The sequence below is a fragment of the Embiotoca jacksoni genome, unplaced genomic scaffold (genome assembly GCF_022577435.1).
Source record: "Embiotoca jacksoni isolate LCO1_2020_lvr unplaced genomic scaffold, fEmbJac1.0.p SCAF_20, whole genome shotgun sequence".
NCBI classification, from domain to species: Eukaryota; Metazoa; Chordata; class Actinopteri; family Embiotocidae; genus Embiotoca; species Embiotoca jacksoni.
This window is the reverse complement of record NW_027185341.1, coordinates 2,180,377-2,203,412: the sequence shown is the minus strand read 5'-3', so window position 1 is coordinate 2,203,412 and position 23,036 is coordinate 2,180,377. Positions and strand designations below refer to the sequence as shown.

At 39.0% G+C, this 23,036-nt stretch overlaps 1 protein-coding gene across 1 annotated transcript; it reads left to right on the top strand.

Moving 5' to 3' along the window:
- Positions 1-472: 472 nt before the first annotated feature.
- On the top strand, positions 473-21,913 carry gfra1b (gdnf family receptor alpha 1b). Its single transcript, XM_069155562.1, has 10 exons — positions 473-1,129; positions 1,500-1,808; positions 2,748-2,831; positions 12,837-13,015; positions 13,418-13,590; positions 14,092-14,201; positions 15,965-16,099; positions 16,964-17,160; positions 19,817-19,864; positions 20,090-21,913. The coding sequence occupies exons 1-10, from the start codon at positions 1,090-1,092 to the stop codon at positions 20,240-20,242; spliced, it is 1,428 nt and encodes a 475-aa protein (XP_069011663.1). The 5' UTR covers positions 473-1,089; the 3' UTR covers positions 20,243-21,913.
- Positions 21,914-23,036: the final 1,123 nt, after the last annotated feature.

Here is a 23,036-nt window from a genome sequence, read left to right as displayed (position 1 = left end):
ATAAGATTTGTTTTTTTACCTGCCCAATTCCACTTACGATTTGTGCCATTCAATTTGAGGGACTGAAATACCTTGGAACTTCTAAACATTCTCCAAACAAAAGAATTTAGCTGTAATCTCACTCCCTAGAATTAAAGTGCATAAACTAATAATAGTTTCTATACTGAAAAGCTGAAGGGACAAATCCAGACACTTAAAAAAAAAAAAATCGTTGCAATGTAGATGCTGATCTGCTCTGGTGTTATGTAGGCCTGCAGGTTACATAAATATGTAATGAGCTGTTACAGACGTTGATTTTCCGCAGACTTAATAAAATGACTCCATCGAGCTGAAACCATGTAACACGTGCAGCCCGCTCACCACCTCTTTGTTTTGACTGTCTAAGCAGTTGGACGTAAACTGAGGCTGTTAACGGGTTTATTAAGGTTATTGTGCGCAGAGCCGCATGACGTCACACCCTCAAGCGTTGCACCGAGAGCTCCTCAGTTTCTCATCAGAGTGGAGCACAGTCCGGATCAAACGGCGTTGCTTTTTGTCTTCCCAACTGCTCAACGGAATGTAAATTTTTTTTTTTTTTTTTTTTTTTTCCCCCCAAGTATTTGGGAATTTAAACACGCTTTCACTCCATTCAGGGACGTGACGGACAATTAAAGTTAAATGAATTCCCTCGTTAAGTTGAACTGATTGCTTCAGGGGTTTTTACTGTGGTGTCCACTGACTCCTCTCCGGCCGTGCTTGTAAAGTTTTGGTCCTCAAACCCACAGACTGTGTCGGATCAGACGCAGAGCAGCGGGGCGAGCAGGAGTTGATGTGAGCAGAGTGAAGAGGACATGCTCAATCTGCGCGCTCCTTTCTGTCCGACTTGCCCTCTCAGTCGTCCAAGAGTCCGACAGGGTCGCGCAGCGTGGTTTTAGGTGCTGGACTCACGTCGAGAGTTGGGATTCTCGCTGTTGGAGCTACAGAATGAATCATCATCCGAGCCCACATTGTGTGCAGCCCGAGGAAAAGTGGATCTGTCTGACAACTTCTCTTCACATTTTATTTTAATCCCCGAACCATTTCCTTACATCCAAAATCTCCTAAAGCGCAATGATTTTAACAACTTTTGTCATTGTATTGTCCTTTCTGGGTAAGTGACGCGTTCATCTGTTGAATTTCTTTGTTATATATTTTTTTTAAATTACACATGTTCCTTTAAAGTTCATCTAAAAAAAAAAAAATGCAGCAAACCGTGGCAGTGATGATGAAAAAGGCGCATCGCTCGCCAAACGGCAAACACATGTTAATTTGATTGATTTGTTCTGTTGGCTGAGGCGCGACTGCCAACACTCAGGGTTCATAAAGTTTGTCTAATGCTCTGTGCATGTGCATATTTTGCCAACAATACAATAAAGCATCCTTATTTTAAATACTGTTAATTATTAAGTCGCTAAATTGTGCGTAAAGCTGGTTTACACGCTTCCCAAAAATCCTTCTCACCCACTTCTTGTAACTCCTAGATTCCGTGTTCACCTTGAAGGGTGACAGCAGCTCAGCCTCCCGTCCCGCCCGACTGGACTGCGTGAAGGCCAGTGAACAATGTCTAAAGGAGTACTCCTGCAGCACCAAGTACCGGACGATGAGGCAGTGCGTGGCGGGGAGGGAGAGCAACTTCAGCGCGGTCACCGGTACCGAGGCGCAGGGCGAGTGTCGCAGCGCTATAGATGCCATGAAACAGAGTCCCCTCTACAACTGTAGGTGTAGGAGAGGCATGAAGAAGGAGAAGAACTGTCTCCGGATCTTTTGGGGCATATTTCAGAGTTTACAAGGTATGCTCTAAATAATTACTTATGTTTATTAATGCTTGAGGAAGAAGTCTTCATATACTCAAGTAAAAGAAGCAATGACAAACTGTAAACACAGCCTGAGTCCCGAATTCAAAATGTCACTTGGGCTTTAGGTACATAAATACATTCAGAAAAATGTAGGCTTCTTTAAAGTCTCAAAAGTAAACTGACGACACTTATATTGCAGGTAGAGTACCCCGTCATTGTTATAAAATATTTCATATTACTTGATAATTATCACTGATGGATGTGTATGTGTATTAAGCAGTATTTAAATGTTGTAGATGGTCAAGGTCCTTTTGGGCAACTTTACACACTGGCAGGTATTTCAGCCTCAAGCATTATTTTATAAAGGTCATCATACTGTCTTCTTTTTGTGTCAGATGTCAAGAAAATGCAGTGTAGCAACAAGTATAATTTCATCTCGTATGCAGAGGAATGTCGTTCTGAAGTGGCATAAAATGGAAATTTAGTACCTCTGATTTGTACTTAAATTGAGGTACTTGAGTAACTGTGCTTGGATACGTTTGAACTTGAACTGAGCCTCCACGTGCTATAAATTTTAGGCATATTGCAGTCAGCAAAGTTAAGCAGGTACAGGTCAGTTCATGATTTCAAACTGGTAAAATGTTCTCAGAGCAAATGCATGCACAATAGCAATGTAGCCTGTTCTCAGATTACATAATTGTTCACTAAGCCGTTGTGTCGTAGATAATAAATGTACCTATAACAGAGTGAACCTCAAGTAAAGTCAACCTTCTTCACAAATCCTGTCGTGTTATTACATGACAAAGTATTAATATTTACAACAAGTACTCGTAAGAGGAATTAGAGGGATTCCACAGTTGATAAGATTAAAGAATATCAGATAACAACAAAACTTTAGGCACACACTGTTGACAATTTTTTTCTGCCACACAGGTAATGATTTGTTGGAATATTCTCCGTATGAGCCAGTCAATAGCCGCCTCTCCGATATCTTCCGCCTGGCTCCCATCATAGCTGGTAAGAGGCTGTTTTTTTTGTTTTTTTTTTTTACATTCCTAACCTTCCCAGGGTTTCAGTTTAGGCACTGTGCAAAGTTAAGTCACTGTACTCACATCCATTATTTCTCAGTTGTGCCTTAAACCCATCTTAAGTCACCACATCACTCCTACAAATCTGTCACTATTTGACAACCACTCTTTTCTATCGCTGTCTGGTTTCAGGCTGCAGCTTTCAACGGTCATTATCCATCACAAAAGCTTTTACCTGCCTCTGTGACCCATCGTACACAAAGCAGTGTAATTTAGTATATTTCACTTTCAGCCCTCAAAGCAACGATGAGAGGTCTGCATGTGTTTCCACTGTCACAGCACTAATGCTGCAAGTAGCATTTATGTGCTAGTTCTGAATTAATCATCCTCTTAGAGCGCAGCCTGTTTTTGTCTGAGCTCGAGGAGCCCGCTGGGCCTGAATGCCTGGATCACAAAAAAAAGAAAAAGGAAGGATAAACAGTGATGATTTTGCTGCTGTAAATATAAATATGATTCGTGTCCTCAAATGTCAAAGGAGTGCAGGTGGACTTGGGAGCACACACACCAAGGCAGGCTGACATCGGCCGAGATCACATGCACACATTCACAGAGGAGCAATTAACCATCTGTTTGCATTCAATGGCACTGATAGAACAAGAGCTGAGTGTGTGCGACAAGAGCAGAACTCTCTGGCACTCGACGGTGTTGGGCTTTCTGGCTGGAGGAGGCAGTCTACTGCACCGGCCAGCCACCATTTCAGTAAAAAAAAAAAAATTCCCTCCCTCCCGCCCCTCCTTGGCTCTCTCTCTCTCTGGCTCTCGCTATGATTGAATCCACTTAGCGTATCACAGTGGCTCTGTTCCACATACGATGACATAATGGGTGACTGTATTTCAGACACTGAGGAAAGAAAACATTACTGGAATTCACGTGTCTTTCCTGCACTGGAATGATGCAAGTACAGTGAAGAGAAAGCTCTAGCAATTAAAGACTACGGAGAACTGCAAGAAAATTGAACTTGTACATGTGGTTAAGCATTCTCTAGGCTTTCAGATAATGGGGCTCCAAGTAATACAAAATAGGGATTATTAATGGCAATGAAGAGAAAGCTGGCTTCAAATATTCAGGTCAGTTTTTTAACTGCAAAAACCATATGCTTCATGTAGCATGTATGAGACAGTACAAGGCAAAAGAAATCCCACTGAACTAAAGGGAAATGTTTGAAATTTTAATTAAGATATCTTTAAAATGTGCTAATGTGCTCTTCTATCAAAATCAGTGACTGAGAATATGTGGACCTGGCAGGACACCTTATCATTAGGTGCGATTATTATAAGAAATCACCTTGATTAGCTGGATTATGTGAGCGAGATGAATGGGGATGTTGAGATGGAACTGGAGCCGAGTAGCTATTTTAACGTATAGTAGTGTGTAAACAGCCACGGGGGGGGGGCCTCTAAGAAAAAATAAATCACTTAATGGGTTAGATATGAGGAATCCATTTGCTATGAGTGACCTCATTCCTGTCTGCAACTAAGCCAGGCCTCGGGCAATCCGCAGAGTGAAATAACGCACGATAGAATGCACCATACTGTATTCCATTGGTCAACTGTTGAGACATGATGCTCACCGTTCTCAAAGTCTAAAAAGCAATGCATGAAATACAGTACAAACTGTAAGTATTTGGACTGTTTCAGTTGTTTTGTTCTTCAGGCTCTGTGTGGGGGCACATTCTATTTGAAATGAAATACTGTATACTACATTTAAATCCAAAGTGTCAGCTTTAATTTGAAGAATCAATGTAGGAAGAAGTGTACAGCCCATACTGCCCAACGGTTAGGGGTCAAAAGTAATTGGTAAGATAAACAGGAACGAAGTCATAAAATGTTGTATTATGTATCAAACCATTTGCAGTCAGTGGCCAACAATGCTATCCACAGAAAACAGACAACACCAATTAATTTGTCATTCGTCGTGCTAGACATAGACTTCTGTTTTGAGTACTACCTTTGTTAAGTCTTTTTTTTTTAATCAAATCTGCAGAAAGCTTCTCTTATTAATAACATTGTTAATTCAAAGTGAAAGGCGTGACATTCAAACCACTAACTTCTAGACTTTTGTCTCCAGGAACAGCTGAAATTAAATGCTGTGTCATTTGTAAATCAATGAATGCGATCAATCAGTGAAAGTGCCTTTCAGAGATGTAACATAATACTGTTGTGCAGACTGAGGGAACGATGGGACTTAAGGGCTGCCCTTAACACACTGCATCTATGTCTGTAAAGAGCTATAGAGTACTTCAAGACATCAATAATTAAAACTGAATTAAAGACAAGTTCATGGAGTGATTCCAGATGTAGCTTTGTGATGCTATTTGCAATGTAGAGTAAGAGTTGAGGAAGCCAACATTGTAGCAGGGTATCATCACGTTCTCAACTCACTATAAGTGCCTTTTTCAGACCGGATGAACTCTGGAGGAGCACATAGTGTATGGTGCAAGGGAATAAATAAGGCTACTTTGTTTTGTTTCCTTTTTTAGTGTGTTCTCAATATTTCCTTTTCAGTTCTATATATATATATGCATCCAGTGCTTATTCGAAAGTCAGGGATCTGTTAGTGTACTCAATTTCAGTTGAGTGCTCAATTAGTTTATACTCAATTTCTATTGATAAACTCAAGCCAGTTGTGTTCACATGTTGCTACTGAACAGCCAGTATAAACGGGAGAAAGTGTGTCATTCACGTCATAAATGTTTCCAGCTTCTAAGTGACATATTTCCAAAGTTCCAAACTCTCGAGCCACAATTTAACAAAGAACCAGTCATCAGAGGAAATCTCACTGGCACTGGCCCTACCGCTGATCCCAGTATCTTTGCCCTCTCCTCCCAGTCCATCCTCAAATATCATCAGTAGTCTTTCTGAGGACACAGTCAGTGAACAAGAGATGAGGCTTGGCATGATGATTTTCCATTGCAAGGATCTCAAGAATAATTCAGTGGGTGCAGTTGCCTGAAGCAACAGATTAATCTTCAGAAGTCTTTGTCCACTGCCACTGGCCCATTCTGCCTGTGAACTCTACGAGCAAACTGCTCCAGCTAAACATCAGTGTGGCCATCAGTAGAAGAATCACTTGGAATCTGCTGATCCTTTTTACACAACAATGCTTTTAGCCATATCAGCAAATCATCTGGAGGCATTTCCTCTCATATGCTGCTCTCCTGTTTTTGTTCTTGCCCCTCTGTAACCGCAGAATAACACAATTTATTCCAACTGAATTAAGTTGCGTGATATAAATTTGGAATTCACTTATATGCTGTGTAATCACATAGTAAGACTTTGGTATTCACTGGCATGGAGTAAAACAACAAAACGTATCATATAGTAAGCATACAGAATGCAAGTGGGGATCTAAATGATGCATAAAGCATTTGAAGTCGTGTCTTCACAGGAGAAACTACAGGGGAAGAAAACCAACATGTATGCATTAAAATCCATTCCAAGATGCTTAGATACTGCATTATTCTGCAAGTGGGTGCAGGAGTTATGAAGTCATTCCCTGTTGAATGCAACAGAAAAATGCCTTTGATGACTTTAAACTAAAATAAAACATGAAGTCATTCCTTGATGTTCATATACACCATGAAACTTGGATTTGGACGATTACATGACAATAGTTCATGTACATCACATTTTACATTTGGAAGTCAAAGCCATTTTTTTCCAACAGGCCTTTTCAAGTATCTCAAAATCTATGTGGGAAAAATATGGATTTCATGATTCGCCTTGGTGTACTGCCAAATTATAAGGTATGTCACAACATTAAATCAACCCCTATACAGTATGATTCCAACTATAGATTTTGAATGACTAATATCAAGTCCTGCCCTTTTTCCAGGCCATGCCAAGAGTAGATTTGTGGGATCTCGGAGCATAACGTATACCTGAAAAAAAAAAAATTAAAAAAAAAAAAAATCTTATTTGCTTTGCCAAGAGCTACTTAGAGCTGACACTGCGAATTAGCTACTCCTGCTCCTTCATGCAAAGCAAAAATATGATGATATGAATCATGCCAAGAATATTATTGAGCAAATACTATCTCTGTAAACTACATATGCACGCACACACAAAGTCTTTTAGAGACTGACTAACGCACTCTCAGCATTCCCTGCCGCTGTGACACATATGAATGTTATTGCTGGATGAAGGCTCAGTAAAATGGCTTGAAAAGCAGAAATTCCTCACCGAGATGTGTGTACCTGATGGCTTAGCCTTGACAAGATATGCGCAGGGAGCCAAGTGCGTATGCAGCCGTAAGTGATGCATGCAACGGCTAATCATGGCTTAGAGATAAGAAAATAAAGCGCCGGAGGCTGCAGTTGACATATGATATCGTTTTTAGACAGGCTTGTAATTATTTCATGTGAGCCACACCCTTCACCCACATCCACATCACCAACACTGTACTGCTGTATAGAAACCCTCACCTACATGCAAATCACCATGTACACCTTCTGCATTGACATATATTCTCAAAACTTTAAAAAAAAATCTCAGCACCTTAGGTACAACTGCAACAATTACTTAATTAGCAAATGAGTCAATCAACAGATAATTAATCAGCTATTGTCAAATAATTGTTATTTTTCAAAGCAAAAACAGTTGTTACTAGCTTTTCTTTGTCAAACATGACAATAAATTGATTATATTTGGAGTTTCAATCAGGCAAAACCAGACATCTGATGATTATTTTGGTCTGTGGGAAATGATCATTTTACATGCAAAACGATTCATCAAAAAAAAAAAAAAATTGCTGCCTCATAGCCTCAGCCTTTTCTTGCATTTCTCTATAAATAAACATGATAGAAAGTTGGAGACCAGAGGGAAGATAAAAAAAAAAAGAAGAGCCCCGTGTTCATGTAAATTGCTGACATTAAATCAGAGCTCATACTTCCTGCTCTCTCTCCCATATTCTGGAGTGACACTGCACCATATGTCCAGTGAAACTTAACCTTACCTTCATAACCCCTCAGTCAAGTCTGAAGGAGGAGAGCTGTTATTTCTAAAACATTGTGTCCCACCAACAACCTGAATCTTTAAACATTTAGTTTGGCCTCCAAAAGGAACCTGCTTTATCCGTATGTGGATGAACGGTGTATAAAAATTTAAGCATTCAAGCAATTTCCTCAGGCCACCATCACTGAATACTATAAGCACAGGATTATTCTCCTGTCTGTAAGGACTTTGATTCTGAGCATCACATTTCTCCAAAGCTGAACCACTACTCTTTAAATCAATGCAGGATAATTGACTGACTAGAGGATTAAATGGAGGGAAGGAATAGCTGGTGCAGTAGGAACTAAGGGAGATTTTGCTAATTACATGGGTGCATTTAATAAATGGGCCTTGGGTCTGGTCATAAATATTAAGACACTGATGTGGATTTAGTGATGCTGGCAGGAAGCCTGACAGGAGACGGGGTGACATAAAGGAGAGGCTCTGACCACTGCTGTTTTCTTTCTATTAAGGAAAGGACAAAGAGGGGACTAAATTGGGGGGGGGGGATATATTTAGAAAGATTTAGTAACCCATCGATACACTGTGAAGGACATTGATTTGAACCATTATCTTGGCAGCAAATCTCATTGGTGCTTGGGCGAGTGAATTTGGAGTAAACGGAAAACACAGTATTATGTTCATATTAGGTAACTATGGCTAGAAAACATTATATCACCAATAACATGCACACTTTGGGCTTCAAGGTGGCTGAATTGGCATATACAAATGTATAATTTATGTTCAATATGTTTAGCATTACTGAATGTTTTACATAATTATGTATTATCTGCATTAAAAAAGGTAGCTAATTAATATTAGTTACCAAAAGGAACTAAAGGGCACTGAAATTATGAAAGAATATATGATTTCATTGTATAAAACTTGGCATCGACTAAACTTCTTCTTTTTTTTCTTTTTCTTTTTTTAAATCAGTTCAAAACAGAATAACCAATTGTATTTGTGTATTTCAGTGTATTTGCTGAAATTCAATATTCAATAGAAATCTTTGGTTTTCTTAATTCAATTCTGCAGTTAACCCACATTTTTGTTAGAGATGCGATAAAATGTGATTTGACAAGATGAAATATCCATTTTCTAAGCGGCACGTCCTCACAGAGTTGGTCCTAATGAAACGGTACTTTCCACTAAGCTCGTCCTGTGGGCTTCACAGTAATCCAGACCCCTTCAATACTTATAGCCTGAAGATCTGCAGGCACACAGCTGGCTCTTGAGGCTCGGTTTAAGGGTCACACTCATACTCAGTATTACTATAATCTGCGGTTCTTCGACAACAGAGGATTTTCATGTCATACGCAGATAAAAGGGCAATTCCATGACCACATAGGACTATTAATGTTCTTGGATTAAATTCAGAGAGAGAGAAAAAAAAAAGGAGAAGCTTGAGTGACTTCCTCGCAAAACATTGTTATCCAGAACTGCTGCACTGAAATTAAACCCTATAAATAAGAGATTTTAGCAGCAGCTCCACTGTTTGTGAACTGACCGCTCTGCGTCTAATGGTAGCATCAGTCCCAGAATGTTTCATTAGTGTGTGCATACGCATAAATTATTTAACGTCTGAATTAGAAAATATGTGCCAAAGAAAGAGGATTGCATATCCTTAGTTTTTTTTTCAAAACCCTCTTCATTTAATCGATTAGTAAATCACAAAAATCAACTATTTTGATTGATTTGTCAATTAGAATGCAGCTATTTTGATCATTAATACGGCTATACTTGAACACAAACTTCATGGTTTGGTATGTATGTACGTTATCTATAAGATAAAATAAATATCACAAATGACCCATTTTAAGACTGTAACATAAGAACTCCCAAGAATACAGCATAATAATTCTAATGAACATGTCCAATACAGTTCATTTGCCTCTACTATTAATTTAACCATTGAAGCCAGCAAATTTCTGTTGTTCCCCCCCCCCCCCCATTTTGTTCATTTGTGTCACCCAGCTGCATCCAAAGTAGCAACACTGTAGATGGCTGATGCAAACCTATGTAGACAAACTTGTTGGGGAGCTAAATTCCCTTGTCCTTGAGAGCTTGTTGGTTAGTTCTCGAACACAAGTCCATGCCATGCGTCACATACGTTTTACACTGTTCGGAAATATTGAAGCCATCAGATTTATAGTGCATATGAGAAACATGTAAATACACCACTGAACTTTCCTGAGCAAGTTATGCCATTTCAAATAGTGGATTTTTTTTTTGGCACCTGCACACCAGAGACATATCCTTTTCTCATATTCTCACCTTCATTGTATTATTGAATGCAGCCCCACAGGACACCATAATTAACCTCTTCTTTGAGATTCGTATTTAACCCTACCTCGCTGACAACCTTGTGGAAGTCTTTTGTATGACTCTGTTAGAGGTCAGAGGGTCAGATTCCTTTGCTTTCTACACTGGTGGCCTCGCTCAGGGGGAGCAACTTAAGAAGGCTGGGTAAGATGTGTTTATCTTGGCTGCGGGCCTTTTATCAGGACAACGTTGTAGTGTGTAAAACACACCGACATGTTAAACATCATATAATAGGGAAACAGAACCGCAAATAATAATAATAAAAAAAAAATTTAAAAAAGCATTACAAAAACAAATAGTGCTTTCAAGTTGGGATGGGACATGATTTTCCAATGTCCGAATAGTCGATAAAATATAGCATAGTCGTGTATGCGACTATGGTTCTTCCTAATTTCCGTTGTTTTTACCGGTGCCTGGTTGTAATGCGTTACTTCCCTCAGACGGTGGCAGTAATTCGCCTAAAAGGTGTCTCCCAGCCGGCATTAGCAACATGCTAGGCTCTAGAGCTTTGCCAGGTGGAACTGAGTGGCGCTGTGAGATTAGATGGCACGATGCAAACAAAGAAACCTGCAAAGACGACTACAGCCGTCAAAAAGTTCTGTACTCCTTCAAAACGTAGATGAAGATGAGGTGTAGTGCAAACTCTGCAGGTAAAGCTAGCATACAAGTCTACCACAGCTAAAGTGAGGCACCAAGCAGACAATGCATCCCCTGAGGGCGAATAGTCAATTAATATTTGAATAGTTCTGAGCAAATTTCGAATAGTATTTGCGATACGACTGTAATATAACTTAATGGTGCTCTTCATGTCCTATGTCAATTATATCATGATTCTCTCATTAAGTAGAATGTCTTCGTGACAGTGAAGTGGTTTGCACTGAAATGACTTCTGAAACGAGAGAAAGTATGTAAAATGAGTTTATTAAATGCAAAAATGATCCAGGTAAAGAAAGTTTTTTTTCCTGCAGTGCCCTTCAGTTACAACCTTCTTACTCCCCCTTAGCTTGGCCTTTCCGCTATAAGCACACTGGCACACTGACACACACACAACCACCCTTAACCCATCCTTAATTTTTTTTAATTTAATTTAATTTTTTTTTAATGTGTTTTTAATACAACCTGGGTAAGCATTTTCCCTCAGGCTGACAGTAATAGGGGTAAAACTGTCCCACCTATGGTCTGAGAGCTACAAACAGCCACTGAAGGATCACAGCCCACATCTCCAGGCACTTGTCAGATGTAAGTAATGGGTTTCGTAATACGTGATTAACCCAAGGTTCAAGAATGTATTCAGATTTAATCATGCCTCATTCTGTGGTGCGTGGAAGAGTGCAGTGAGCTTCAATTCCACCTCAAAAGGCAAAATTACTGAATTCATTCTTCCATGTCGAGGCCGAGGATACAGTTTGTGTTACTATGCAGGAGTCAGTGGAGCAGGAAAGATTTTAACTACAACAAAGGAGAAAAATGAGAAGTGAGTGGTATTATGTTGCCGTAACGGAAGGAAAGGCACACTGGGATGGCAGCAGAGAGGAGCGACTTGGTTTCCGTAACTCAAATCAAGGAAAACTAACCGTGGTTTTTTTTTTGTTTTGTTTTTATTAATTATGTGTTTTCTTGTAGGCCAAAAAAAAAAAAAAATCCCCCCCCCCCCCGACTGATGTATGACGTACGAGATGATGAGCGGTAGCTAAGCAGTGATACAAACACAAAACGGAGATGTGCTTGAATGTTTAAAGATTTAGTCTAATTCAGAAGGATGAGAGATCACCTTGATATGACAGATTTCTGACAAACATAATGTACGAGGGTTTGATCATAAAACGTCAAACCTAAGGAGGTCTGAGAGGGTTATTTAATAATAATATTAAAAAAAAACTAGGTGCACACTATTTAGCCAAACAATTGCAAACAACTGCAGGAAATGGAGCAATAAATTGGAGAAATAATTCATGATGAAGGACTTCTCTATCTGAACAACTGTTGTGTCTGCAAATACGGTCACAAATAATGTCAACAAGGCTCAAAGCTCTCATACAGCTGCTCTTTTGCGGTTTCAAATAATTATTTGGTAAACGAGGCACTTGAAGTACAAATGTGTTAGAAATTGGTTTTAAACAGAAGTAAAGTGTCTCGGGGACAATATTTGGACTTCATTTCAAGCTTTGTTCTATGACTCTGGGGTAAATTCTCACTTCCTTTCATTTGGATGATAGAGGCACAAACAATGGTGACAATAGCTTTTATGTTCCTGAATTACATTAGATTGTATTTTCCTACGAGGGAGACTCTCTTGGTTCTCTTTGGATGTAAAAGGGGATTTCACAGCTGTGTTTCAAATTAAATTGCTTATAAAAACAGATGCAAAACGGTGAAAAATAGATACATCTGTATTACATTGTGAAATTGATGGTGGGATTGAGGATTAGGAGTGTAATATTCCTTTAAGGGAGTTGCAATCAAGGACAGTATTTACTGATGACTTCATTCTTCCACTTTTTCACTTTAGGTGACACTAAAATATTTCTCTTTACCTCACTGTATACGCTTCATGATGTTCACTTTGTTTGAAAACATGCATGAGAAAGCAATCATTCTTACACGAGTGTCTCCTCTTTTAGTTGAACCTGCTTCCACAAAGGAGAACAACTGTCTGAATGCTGCCAAGGCCTGCAACCTGAATGACACGTGTAAGAAATATCGCTCGGCTTACATCAACCCCTGCACTACCAGGGTGTCTACTTCCGAGGTCTGCAACAAGCGCAAATGCCACAAGGCTCTCAGACAGTTCTTTGACAAGGTAATTAAGCACTTTCACTGTCAGAGCTTTGTTCAAACCAACATGTATACCAGGTGTAAAAAAAAAAACGTCGACTCCAACCTCTCTCTAAAAGTCTGAGTCGTTACGACGCGCAGCTCCCACAACAAATACAATATCATACAAATGCACATAATATAATGGAATTCTACTTTATTGTGTGGCAGCCATAGTGGATCCTGCGTCTCTATATTACTACAAGTTAAACAAACTTTGCAAGTTACTGCTAAAGTAGAGATTTAAGCTGCACTGCGAGATGTTGTTTTTTTTAGATGGAAAGAAAAAAAACGGTTTTGCGGGCACCTGGGAGACATTTAGAAATTTCAGCCCTGCAGGCCTCAACAGCACCTGCCTCCACATGCGTTGTTACCTTTCCAAAATCAGGTTCCAGCTAAGTACAGCTATGGGATGCTGTTTTGTTCGTGTCCAACGGGGGATCAGACGGCGTGCGCAGAACGCAGACGACAAACCATTGTACCAGTGTGCTCCTACGAGGATAAGGACAAAGCCAACTGTTTGTCTCTTCAGAACACATGCAAGACCAACTACATCTGCAGGTAAGAAGGCACACACTTTAGATTTAATCTGTTTTCATAAGCACAATGTGGTGCTCTTTATGTTGCCGTGTATAAATAACTTAACAATCGAGATGTTTCTCAGCTGTCTTGATTTGTTAAAAATGCATGTACTGTATTATGTCTGAATTATAAAAAAAAAAAAAAAATTTAAAGTATCATTTCTGGGATTCAAATAACGTGTTTGTCCATTTTAAGAGATTAAAATCATTTTGTAGGAATAAAGGCAAGGGATAATGCGTAGATTATAAACATTTTTCAAAAAGAAGATTCACTGAAAGAGTTTTGCCGAAGACACCGCTCCATGTCTTCAATCTACATTTCACATTGTGAAACACATTATGTTTTAATTGCAAAACCTTGCAACTATATTTTCTGCACTAGCGTGTAAACCGGCAGCGAATTGCTAAAACATTCAATAAAAAATGCGACAGCGCGCCGAGTCTGGTATGAACCCGTTACTTGTATCTCTCTTGTTAAAAGGTCAAGGCTGGCAGACTTCATCAGCAACTGTCAGCCTGAAGCTCACTCCATATCTGGCTGTCTTCGGGAGAACTATGCTGACTGCTTGCTGTCTTATTCAGGTCTCATCGGTGAGTATTCTGGTACTAAAACTGGGACACTAATAGTATTTGTTATGGACTGCTTTGTGACCGTTTTATTGCTGGAGAATCTATCCAGAGGAACTCTCACCATGAAAGTCAAATAAGAAAATGTCCAAATATATGAAGCACAATGAGCAAAGAGAATAAATTACAGTTTCAAATTAAATAAGTCTTTCAGCTCTCAAACTTGTTTGTATTGTTTTCCATTCTTGATTAGTTTTTTTTAGTTTTTTTTTTCTCATTAGCGGTCATCAGCTCAATTAGAAGCGATATATACAGATTTAATCAGATTTCTTAAAAAAAAAAAAAAAAAAAAAAAAAAAATAGATATATATAATAATAATAATAACTGAAACCCATTAAAAGTGATTCTTTCGCTAAAACCGCTGCACAGAATAAGCCTCCTTAAAGCTACAGGTACACTAATGATTTACCACATTGGATAAGTCACTTGTACATACAGCTATACCTGGGTACATTCTGCTGTCATGGATGTTTTTATGCAAGGTTGTGTCTCATAATTAGAAGTGGAGGCATGTCATTAATCTAAAAATATAGATTCATTTCCAGTAAAAAAAACAACAAACGCAGAATTACCACGAAGACCACTTTTATCATCAATTACACAGTTGCACATGGACTGCTTCTTTCTAGGCATGCATGCTAGTTCATTTGCAGATGTCACCCAGCATGCCTGCCATCTTTCTCCTGATATATTCTCCGGAGCAGAGATTAAGGTACCAGATCAACTCTGCAGCCAGACAACTGAGATCACAGTAAATAAATTCCAAATCTGCCGCTTGTACACGTTATCGCACTTCATAAACCATAACACCGAGCAGAAACCGTACTTGTTTCAGTCTTTCCTCCATCAGCAGGTTTCATTATGTAGAAAGGAAAAATGATGTCCCACTGAGTTTCCCTAATGAGATTTGAACGCAGGGCATCGGTGACCAATTGCAAACTCAACAGGCAGACATTTTAATCCACACCACTCACATCATGCTTCACACAGGTTACACCCTCTAATGGGCCCCCCCAGTTTAACTACTAATTTCTTTCTCCACACACTAAAAACTGCACGTACTTGCAGAGCTAATAACTATGAGCCTCCTCAACCCCATGCTCCGCCATCCAAAAAGGCAGACGTTTTATTCATTTTTAATTCAGCTACATCAAAATGACAAAACGGACCAAAACGGTTTCACTTGACTTTAAGCCTGTGAAGTACAACGGACCTCAGGTTGGTCATCACTGTTCACCATCAGCAGCCCTGAAAACACTTGTCACAACTCTCCACAGAGCTGTGGTTCACCCCCTTTACCCGCATCAGCACTCGTTTGAATAACGTGGATGCTGTTGAACAGGCAAGACCAATGGCCACGCCACATAATTAAAGGGACCGTGCAAGCCGACGAGACTTGTAATCATGACGCAGGAGGTTGTCAGTGTCAAGCGTTAGTATCAAGGTAGAGCGTAGAGGCGTTGGTTTCCATCCTTTATCCACTTAAGCAGAGGTTTAAAAAGCCTTTGTAATATAGAATGACAGGTGAGCAGCATAGCACAGTATCTCGGGTAAAAGCTGCCTATAATGTGGAATAAGCTCATACTCGCATGCTGACCTGAACATTTCAATTGCAGAGCTTCAACAATGCCCGATGTACCAAAAGTGTCCTGGTGAAGGGTTTCAACTCCGACAATGGGCCTACAGCCAACACTGACTAACAGTCCTTCTCTCCTGTACGCTGCAGGTACGGTGATGACACCCAATTATCTGCGATCGTTTGGTATTAGCCTGTCACCGTGGTGTGACTGCAGCAGCAGTGGGAACAGCAAGCCCGACTGCGATAAATTCGCAGAGTTCTTCACCAACAACCGATGTCTACGTGAGTTGCCATATTCAGCCATCCCGGACAAATTAATTTATCTTCCAGCACTGCATTATTCCTGTTTGCACGAGGTCAAGAGTGACCAGTTGTAGTAAAATCGGCTTGTTAAATTGAAGGCCGAAAGGTAATTGCTGGAGACCGTGATAGTCTATCATGCGTTTGACATTATCCAATTCTTAGATGTGAGTGCAAGTAGCATTCTGTTGCATAATCACATTTCAATTTTCATCAGAACACAACACGTTCTAATTGAGATGCAGTGTCCTAAACAGCTTTGACATTAACTCATGGTCTCTGTGCTTAAGATCCATTTTTGCCCACATTCTATTTCGCTAATAAAAAGGTATCTTAGATTAAATCTCAAATTAATGATGACAAAATCAGATGACATAAATCATTTGTTGAAGTTTTGTTATTTCAATGATAAAGTAAATTCTTGTGCAGTTTTGTGAATGATATTAAATGGAGACACTGCTTTTAACGCGGCTCTTGAAAAAAGGTCAAGTCATTTCATTTCCCACCCAATTATTCAAAGTATCAATTATAAGCAGCTTTTAGTGGGATATTAACAACATTTTTGGGGTCGTGCCACCTGCAATTATTTCCATGGCCAACACGGGAGACAGCCGACAAATTTGCTGTGTCCAGACGATACTTTTAAAAAGTGGTGCTTAGAGGTCACTCTGGTAGATAGTGCTTATCTACAGCCACCTCTTGTCTTGACATTTGGCAGCATATTTTTATATATATATTCATACAGTATTTTCTCCCTTTTTCTGTCACACTCCATTTCATTCTATGCTGTACAGAAAAGTAAAACTTCTACACATGTAAAAAGATCATTACGCTCTTTTGTTGTAGGTAATGCCATCCAGGCGTTTGGTAATGGTACCGATGTTGGAGTTTGGCAACCGCAACCTCCGATTCAGCTGACTGTAGAGCCGAGCATCACTCGGAGGGGTAAAGCGCGAACCAACAACGCACTGGACTCACTGACGGAACTGACCAAACTGGATCTCGCTGGCGACTCATTATATCACATCTGTGGGACCTTGCAGGTGAAGTTTTAAAAGTACAGACTGTTTAGTTACAAACTGTATCTTACAACAGTGATGTTATTTTTCAAAAATTAAAAACAGCAAATGATAAAAAAAAAAAAAAAAATTAAGTAAAGAGATAAGTAAGTTTAAATAAATATATAATGTTTTATATTAATCTAAGACTAGGGTTGAAAAACTAATTTCTCCAGTTGCTCTTTAATTTCATATATTTTTTTTCCTCCATTTTACTCAATTACTCCTCAAAATACATCAAGAAAAAATAATAATCATCTGAAGAAACAATCAAGATTCTGGTCCCTCTCAGCAGTAAATTTTATTTGACTGCAAAGTTTATATGGTCTTATGAACATGATACAATTTTCAATATTATAGGTCTCTAAATAATGGTGTTAAACAATTAATTTATATGTGACTCAGAGGGACGACTGTCAGCCAGTTTATTCCTCCACTGATCTCATTAACCGAACAAGTTTATCAGCCCTCTATAGAGTTCCCTGCTAAAACTAAAGAGCACTGAAACATTGCAAGCTAATTAGTTGAATTTTTTTCATTAACTTCTTATTTAAATGCAGTAGTTTATTTGCAGTTTGTCCCTCACAAACAAAAACAACAAAAATTCGACCGAATTGCTTTTAGGAGAAAATTACAGAGAAACGTTCAAATCCTTCCACACGATAAACGTCCGGTCTTTTTGTCATTTGTTTGTGCATCTTGCGAGCTTCAGACACCTCTCAAAACTTGCGAAAGAAAGTGTCTGAATCCAAATTGAGACCTAAACAGCAGGTAGAGGTCTATTTAGAGCTCCTGTCTGAGTGTCAGACGTCTGGCTCTGTCACCTTGATGCATCGGGGATGGCTTGATGATGGCATGCACAGAATCCCCCCTCCTGGGCAGAAAGATGAGACGTCAGCATGGAGTCAGAGTTTCCTAAGCTGTCATGTCAAAGCTAATTGGTTGCCACTGTAACATCAGAAATGCCCCACAGGGGTAGAGTGTACGTGTATGTTTATGTATGTGTGACAGTGACAGTGTGTGTGTGTGTGTGTGTGTGTGTGTGTGTGTGTGTGTGTGTGTGTGTGTGTGTGTGTGTGTGTGTGTGTACACTGGGGACCGAGTATCATTGCAAGAATGAACCAAATGTTTTCTCCCCAAAGGCTACATGGTTATGGGTCGGGAAAGATCGAGGTTTATGTTTATTTGTTTACTCCCAGTTAACTTCCTTACGGCTCATATTTAAATGATAGAAAAATAAAGAATAAAAAATGATTAATGCATTAAGCATTTTAGCATAATTACTAGTAAAATGTATTTATTTAAAATTGCCTCAACAAAAAATTATGTTTATAAAAAATAAAAATAAAAAGTAGAAATTCAAATGTTATTTTTGACCTTGGAAACTATAACGGACAGAATCTAAAGTGGAGCTTTTCATCAGATTACACAAACTTCCTTCATCTCTCATGCAATTGTTGTTAAAACTTTTTACCAATGCAACAGATGGACAACTGGATTTTTTTTTTTTGGCGAGATAATTTATTCAACGACTGTTTCCAAGGTTGAGTATTCATTCATTTAAAAACATTTAAGTCCTTCATGTGCTCTGAAAAAAAAGGAAATTTGAACATCTACAATTCCATGATAACGCAGCAAAAAAAAGCTCAAACACTAAACTGACCTTGTGATGACATTGTTTAAGTAACACTGTAGAGCTTACTCTTAACTCAACAGGTGTCCAACCATTGGTTCACAAATCTCAAAGACTTCATTTGCAAAAAAATGTGTAACATTCAACTTTATGACATGAAAATGGATATTTCAAATATCAAATGCAACTGTAGGAAATCAATTCAATGTGCCGATTCTGACATTTAACTTCATAAATTGCATGTTTTGCTTCATTGTGCCACATCAGCTACCTTGGAATATTATGGCTTCACCAACACATTTCAGATATTTGCTATTCTCCTCTGATAAATACTATAGAGCTATATTTTTAAATGAGATGATATCACATACCTTAAGCGGGATGATCTATCATATTGGCTTTTAATAGCGATAATATGATTTATCACCAGTAAAACATCCTCCAGGAGGAAAGACCGCCGAAAGAGCAATTAATCATTCTTCAACAGAATCCAGTTCAAAGAATTCTTTCTACTTAAGAACCAACACATGGGGTGTTTATTCTGTTGCCAAACCACTACAGAGTCACTTCATCATCTTCTGAACTCCATCTCTGAATCTGGGAGTTTGTGTTTGCTTTGTTTGTTTGTGTGTGCAAATGCATGCGGGCATTTTTATGTGTGCGGCTGAAAAAGGTTTGGAGCTGCAGCAGAAAGGGTTGAATGTATTAAACTGTCACCTTGAGCCAGCACCAACAGGGGATGTTACACAGTCAAACTTTTACACCAACACGCACTCAAATCGTGCATATCTCGCTCGAGGAGAACAATTATACAATGGAGGTCCGTGTAGGACTATGGAAATTGGAGGAAACAGCAGTGCGCTGTATATGTCAAATCATTTTTATTTTTTTTTGCATCACCCTCAGCCAGGCTGTGATCTCCAAAAGAAAAACACAATAAAAAAAAAAAAAAATTTAAAAATAAAAAAGGTAATGTCTCTCCATCTTCTTTCTTGTTTTTTCTTTCAGGCCCAAAAACTGGTGTCAAATCAAACGGTGGATACAGCGCAATGTTTGGTAAGAACAGATAATGATATTTAATGGATACAAAACGTAGAATTAGAATAGTCCTACACTATCTGAACCTGAATTTCAAGGTGTCAGCATGAGAAAATGTGACGTAACTGTAGTTGTACAAAAGTTCAGATTCATGGTACAGCCCACTGAAAAAAAAAAAAACTTGAGTTATCGATTTCAACTTTTCACTCAATATAACACGAACACTTTGGTCTTTTCCCGTAGAACCATCAACTGGATGAGTCCAGTGACTCCAATGCCATCGCTAGAAGCTCACCAGCTGAACTCACCTGCTTGCATCCCTCAACTGCGCTCCTCACACTCGCCTTTGCTTTCATACCGACCTTATTACAGCTCGAAAGTTTCCGGCTTTTGTAGGATCTGAGGACTGTGTACCAACAGCTTTATCTCAACAACTGATTGAATGATTTTAATTTAGACATATTCCAAAGTACAAAAACTACATTTTTATTTAAGTGGAAGAGAGCAACGCAGCACGGTAAGGCAGTAGTGGATTATATCTGAGGACTACATGTTGAGTGTTGCTGTGTAGGAAACAGACTTTCGGGATCTGTTGCCGAGATATCAGCTCATTTGCCTTCCATGCCTTGTGGGGGCAATTTGGTGACTTCAACTATCAGATTCACACTTAGGAACACTCAATAATTTGGAGACAAACTCTGTGATCCGATGTGAATAAATTAATTTCTTTGGAACGCGTGCGATCACTGCACGTTTGCCTGAATGGACTGCCAATATGCTGAACAGTGTTTTGAGGATAAAACGGATCATTCACTGCTTAACTGTGCTTTGATTTGTCCTGTCAATAAACCTACTTTAAATCCCAACAAAAAGGAACATGGAAGAAGAGTTGACCTAAAAGCGGGCACAATGGACAACTAACACATTTCAGACACTGAATGGAATACGGTTCAGCAAACATTTAAAAACTCATTCGAAAGTCAACAACAATACGAGTATCCTCAAAAGGACAAAGACGCATCTGTCAGAAGAAAGTCACAATTTGCTCTTGTCCCATGTTCGGTACTAGATATAGGTCAGTTTTGTAGATCTGATTGTTATGGTGGTTTGCGGCTTTATCACATCGCCTCTAAAAAAAAAAAAGAACCATTTGTACATAGGATCCATTAATACAGTATGCTGCCGTTAGCTTGTAACATATTGTCCGTAATATTTTGAGAGTCTATGTTAGTATCTGGTGACTGAAGCCCCTCAGCTTCATGAGGTTCAGCTGTGATTTATGAAATGTGATGAGGTATGGTTCTCATGTGGTTACAGATATGACTTTACTGTGTGATTATATTTTGATGGCAAAGTGCATAATGTTATCTTAAACAGTGTTTTTGTTTCTTCAAGAATATCAAACTATCTGTAACAGCAACATGAACATAAAGAATTTACAAAAGTGTCTCTAATGGCTGAAAAGTCAAATATGTTTTGTTGGTTTGACACCATTTTAGTTTAGTTTTCCACACTATTATTTATTTTGCTAAAGAGCAGGGGGACAGGTGGTCTGATGAATGAAGAATGTATACAAACCCACCAATGGAGCAAATGCCACAAGACAAAAGCCAGAGACATTAATTGCTCGCAATTACCGCTGATGCAAATGGAGGAAAAGATGAAAACAATTCCACAGTTAACTAATGACACCCTAATTATCAAAAGACATTCCAAGAATGTACAACATAATGAAGAGTTGTTTTTAAACACCATGACCATTTCTAAAAATGTATAAAGCCTGCGAGCCCGGATGACATCTGAACTAAAGCCTGCAATGATGCACTTGTTCCCAGATTGTGCATCAGATTTGTTTTTGTTTTTTTAAAGGGTCTTAATTTTGGTAAACAAAAAAAAAACCAAAAAAATACTAAGCAAGTGTTGTTGTAAAGCTATTACCAATACGAAACTAAAGAGAACACAAAACAGGAGGACACTTAAATGTACAAGTGATCATGAACTATTTTAAAATTTGGTTTTCTGTTTCAGTATTTGCCAAACAGCTGAAATAAAAATGGTGAACAGTGATCTATGCTGGTTTGTAATTAACAGCAGATAACACATCCCATCTCATATCACTCCTTTTCCCTAATGCTAGTTTATCTCGTCTTCGTTGCAACAAGGAGCGACTCCTGTAAAGCAGGATTATAAGATAGCACCTGGCAGACGGACGGCTATTGTCAGTCAGATCACATCAGACCCGGGTACAGAGTGACACAGGCGGCCAAGGACGCAGCCTGCAGAGGACAGACTCCTCGGTGGACAGGAGGGGGACACGTATCTCCAAGAATACAGCCCACCTGTTTTGGCACAGTGATGGAATACTTGACCTAGAGAGGAGCCAAAGATTTATTAGACGTGTCGCACGACCCAAAAGCGCCAAAATATCCTCCTCGTGTTATGCATGAGATGGAAATGACAACTGTCCATTCTGACTGATGTGGAGCCGATAGTGGAGGCAGTATAGTGATTCTAACAGGGTGAAACTAAATCAGCCAACCAGCACCTCTGGAGCTCACTTATTAGTATGTTACATTGTTTGTTTAATCCATACAAGAACTGACCATTTTAAGCAACCTATGGCAACACCAGGAAGTGACAGGTCTCATTAGAGGTGCTGGTAGGTGGGTTTAGATATCTTGGCACAGAGCCAGGCTACCCGTTTCCCTGTGCACTACTCTCAACTGTTGCCGATTGTAGATTTATATTTACCACAAGTGGTATCAAAGTTCTTATCCAACCTTCTATGCCAAAATGTCAAATTAGTCTTTGATTAAAGTGACTGTGTTAAGTGCTGAAAGGAGAGTTTATGAAAACATTTGCCAACTGCAAGAACTACCATACATGTAAAAAAAAAAATGATATGCTTACGAGTGTGTGGGATTAATGATGTCTTCTGTGTTCATTCATATCGTTTGTCTGTTGATATTTAATTTCATCATAAATTAATTTTCAGTGTAGACAAAGCCTGATGTAGCTTATTCCTTTGTTCCATAGACCTCTATTATTGTTGCATTGGTCCTTCATTATCAACACATGCAGTGTAGTTTCAGTCAATATACACCATCCTGCTGCCGTAACTCACTACTGTAAAACATGCGTATTCATTTTCTGCAAAAAACAGTCCAAACAAATGCTGCATTTACAAGTG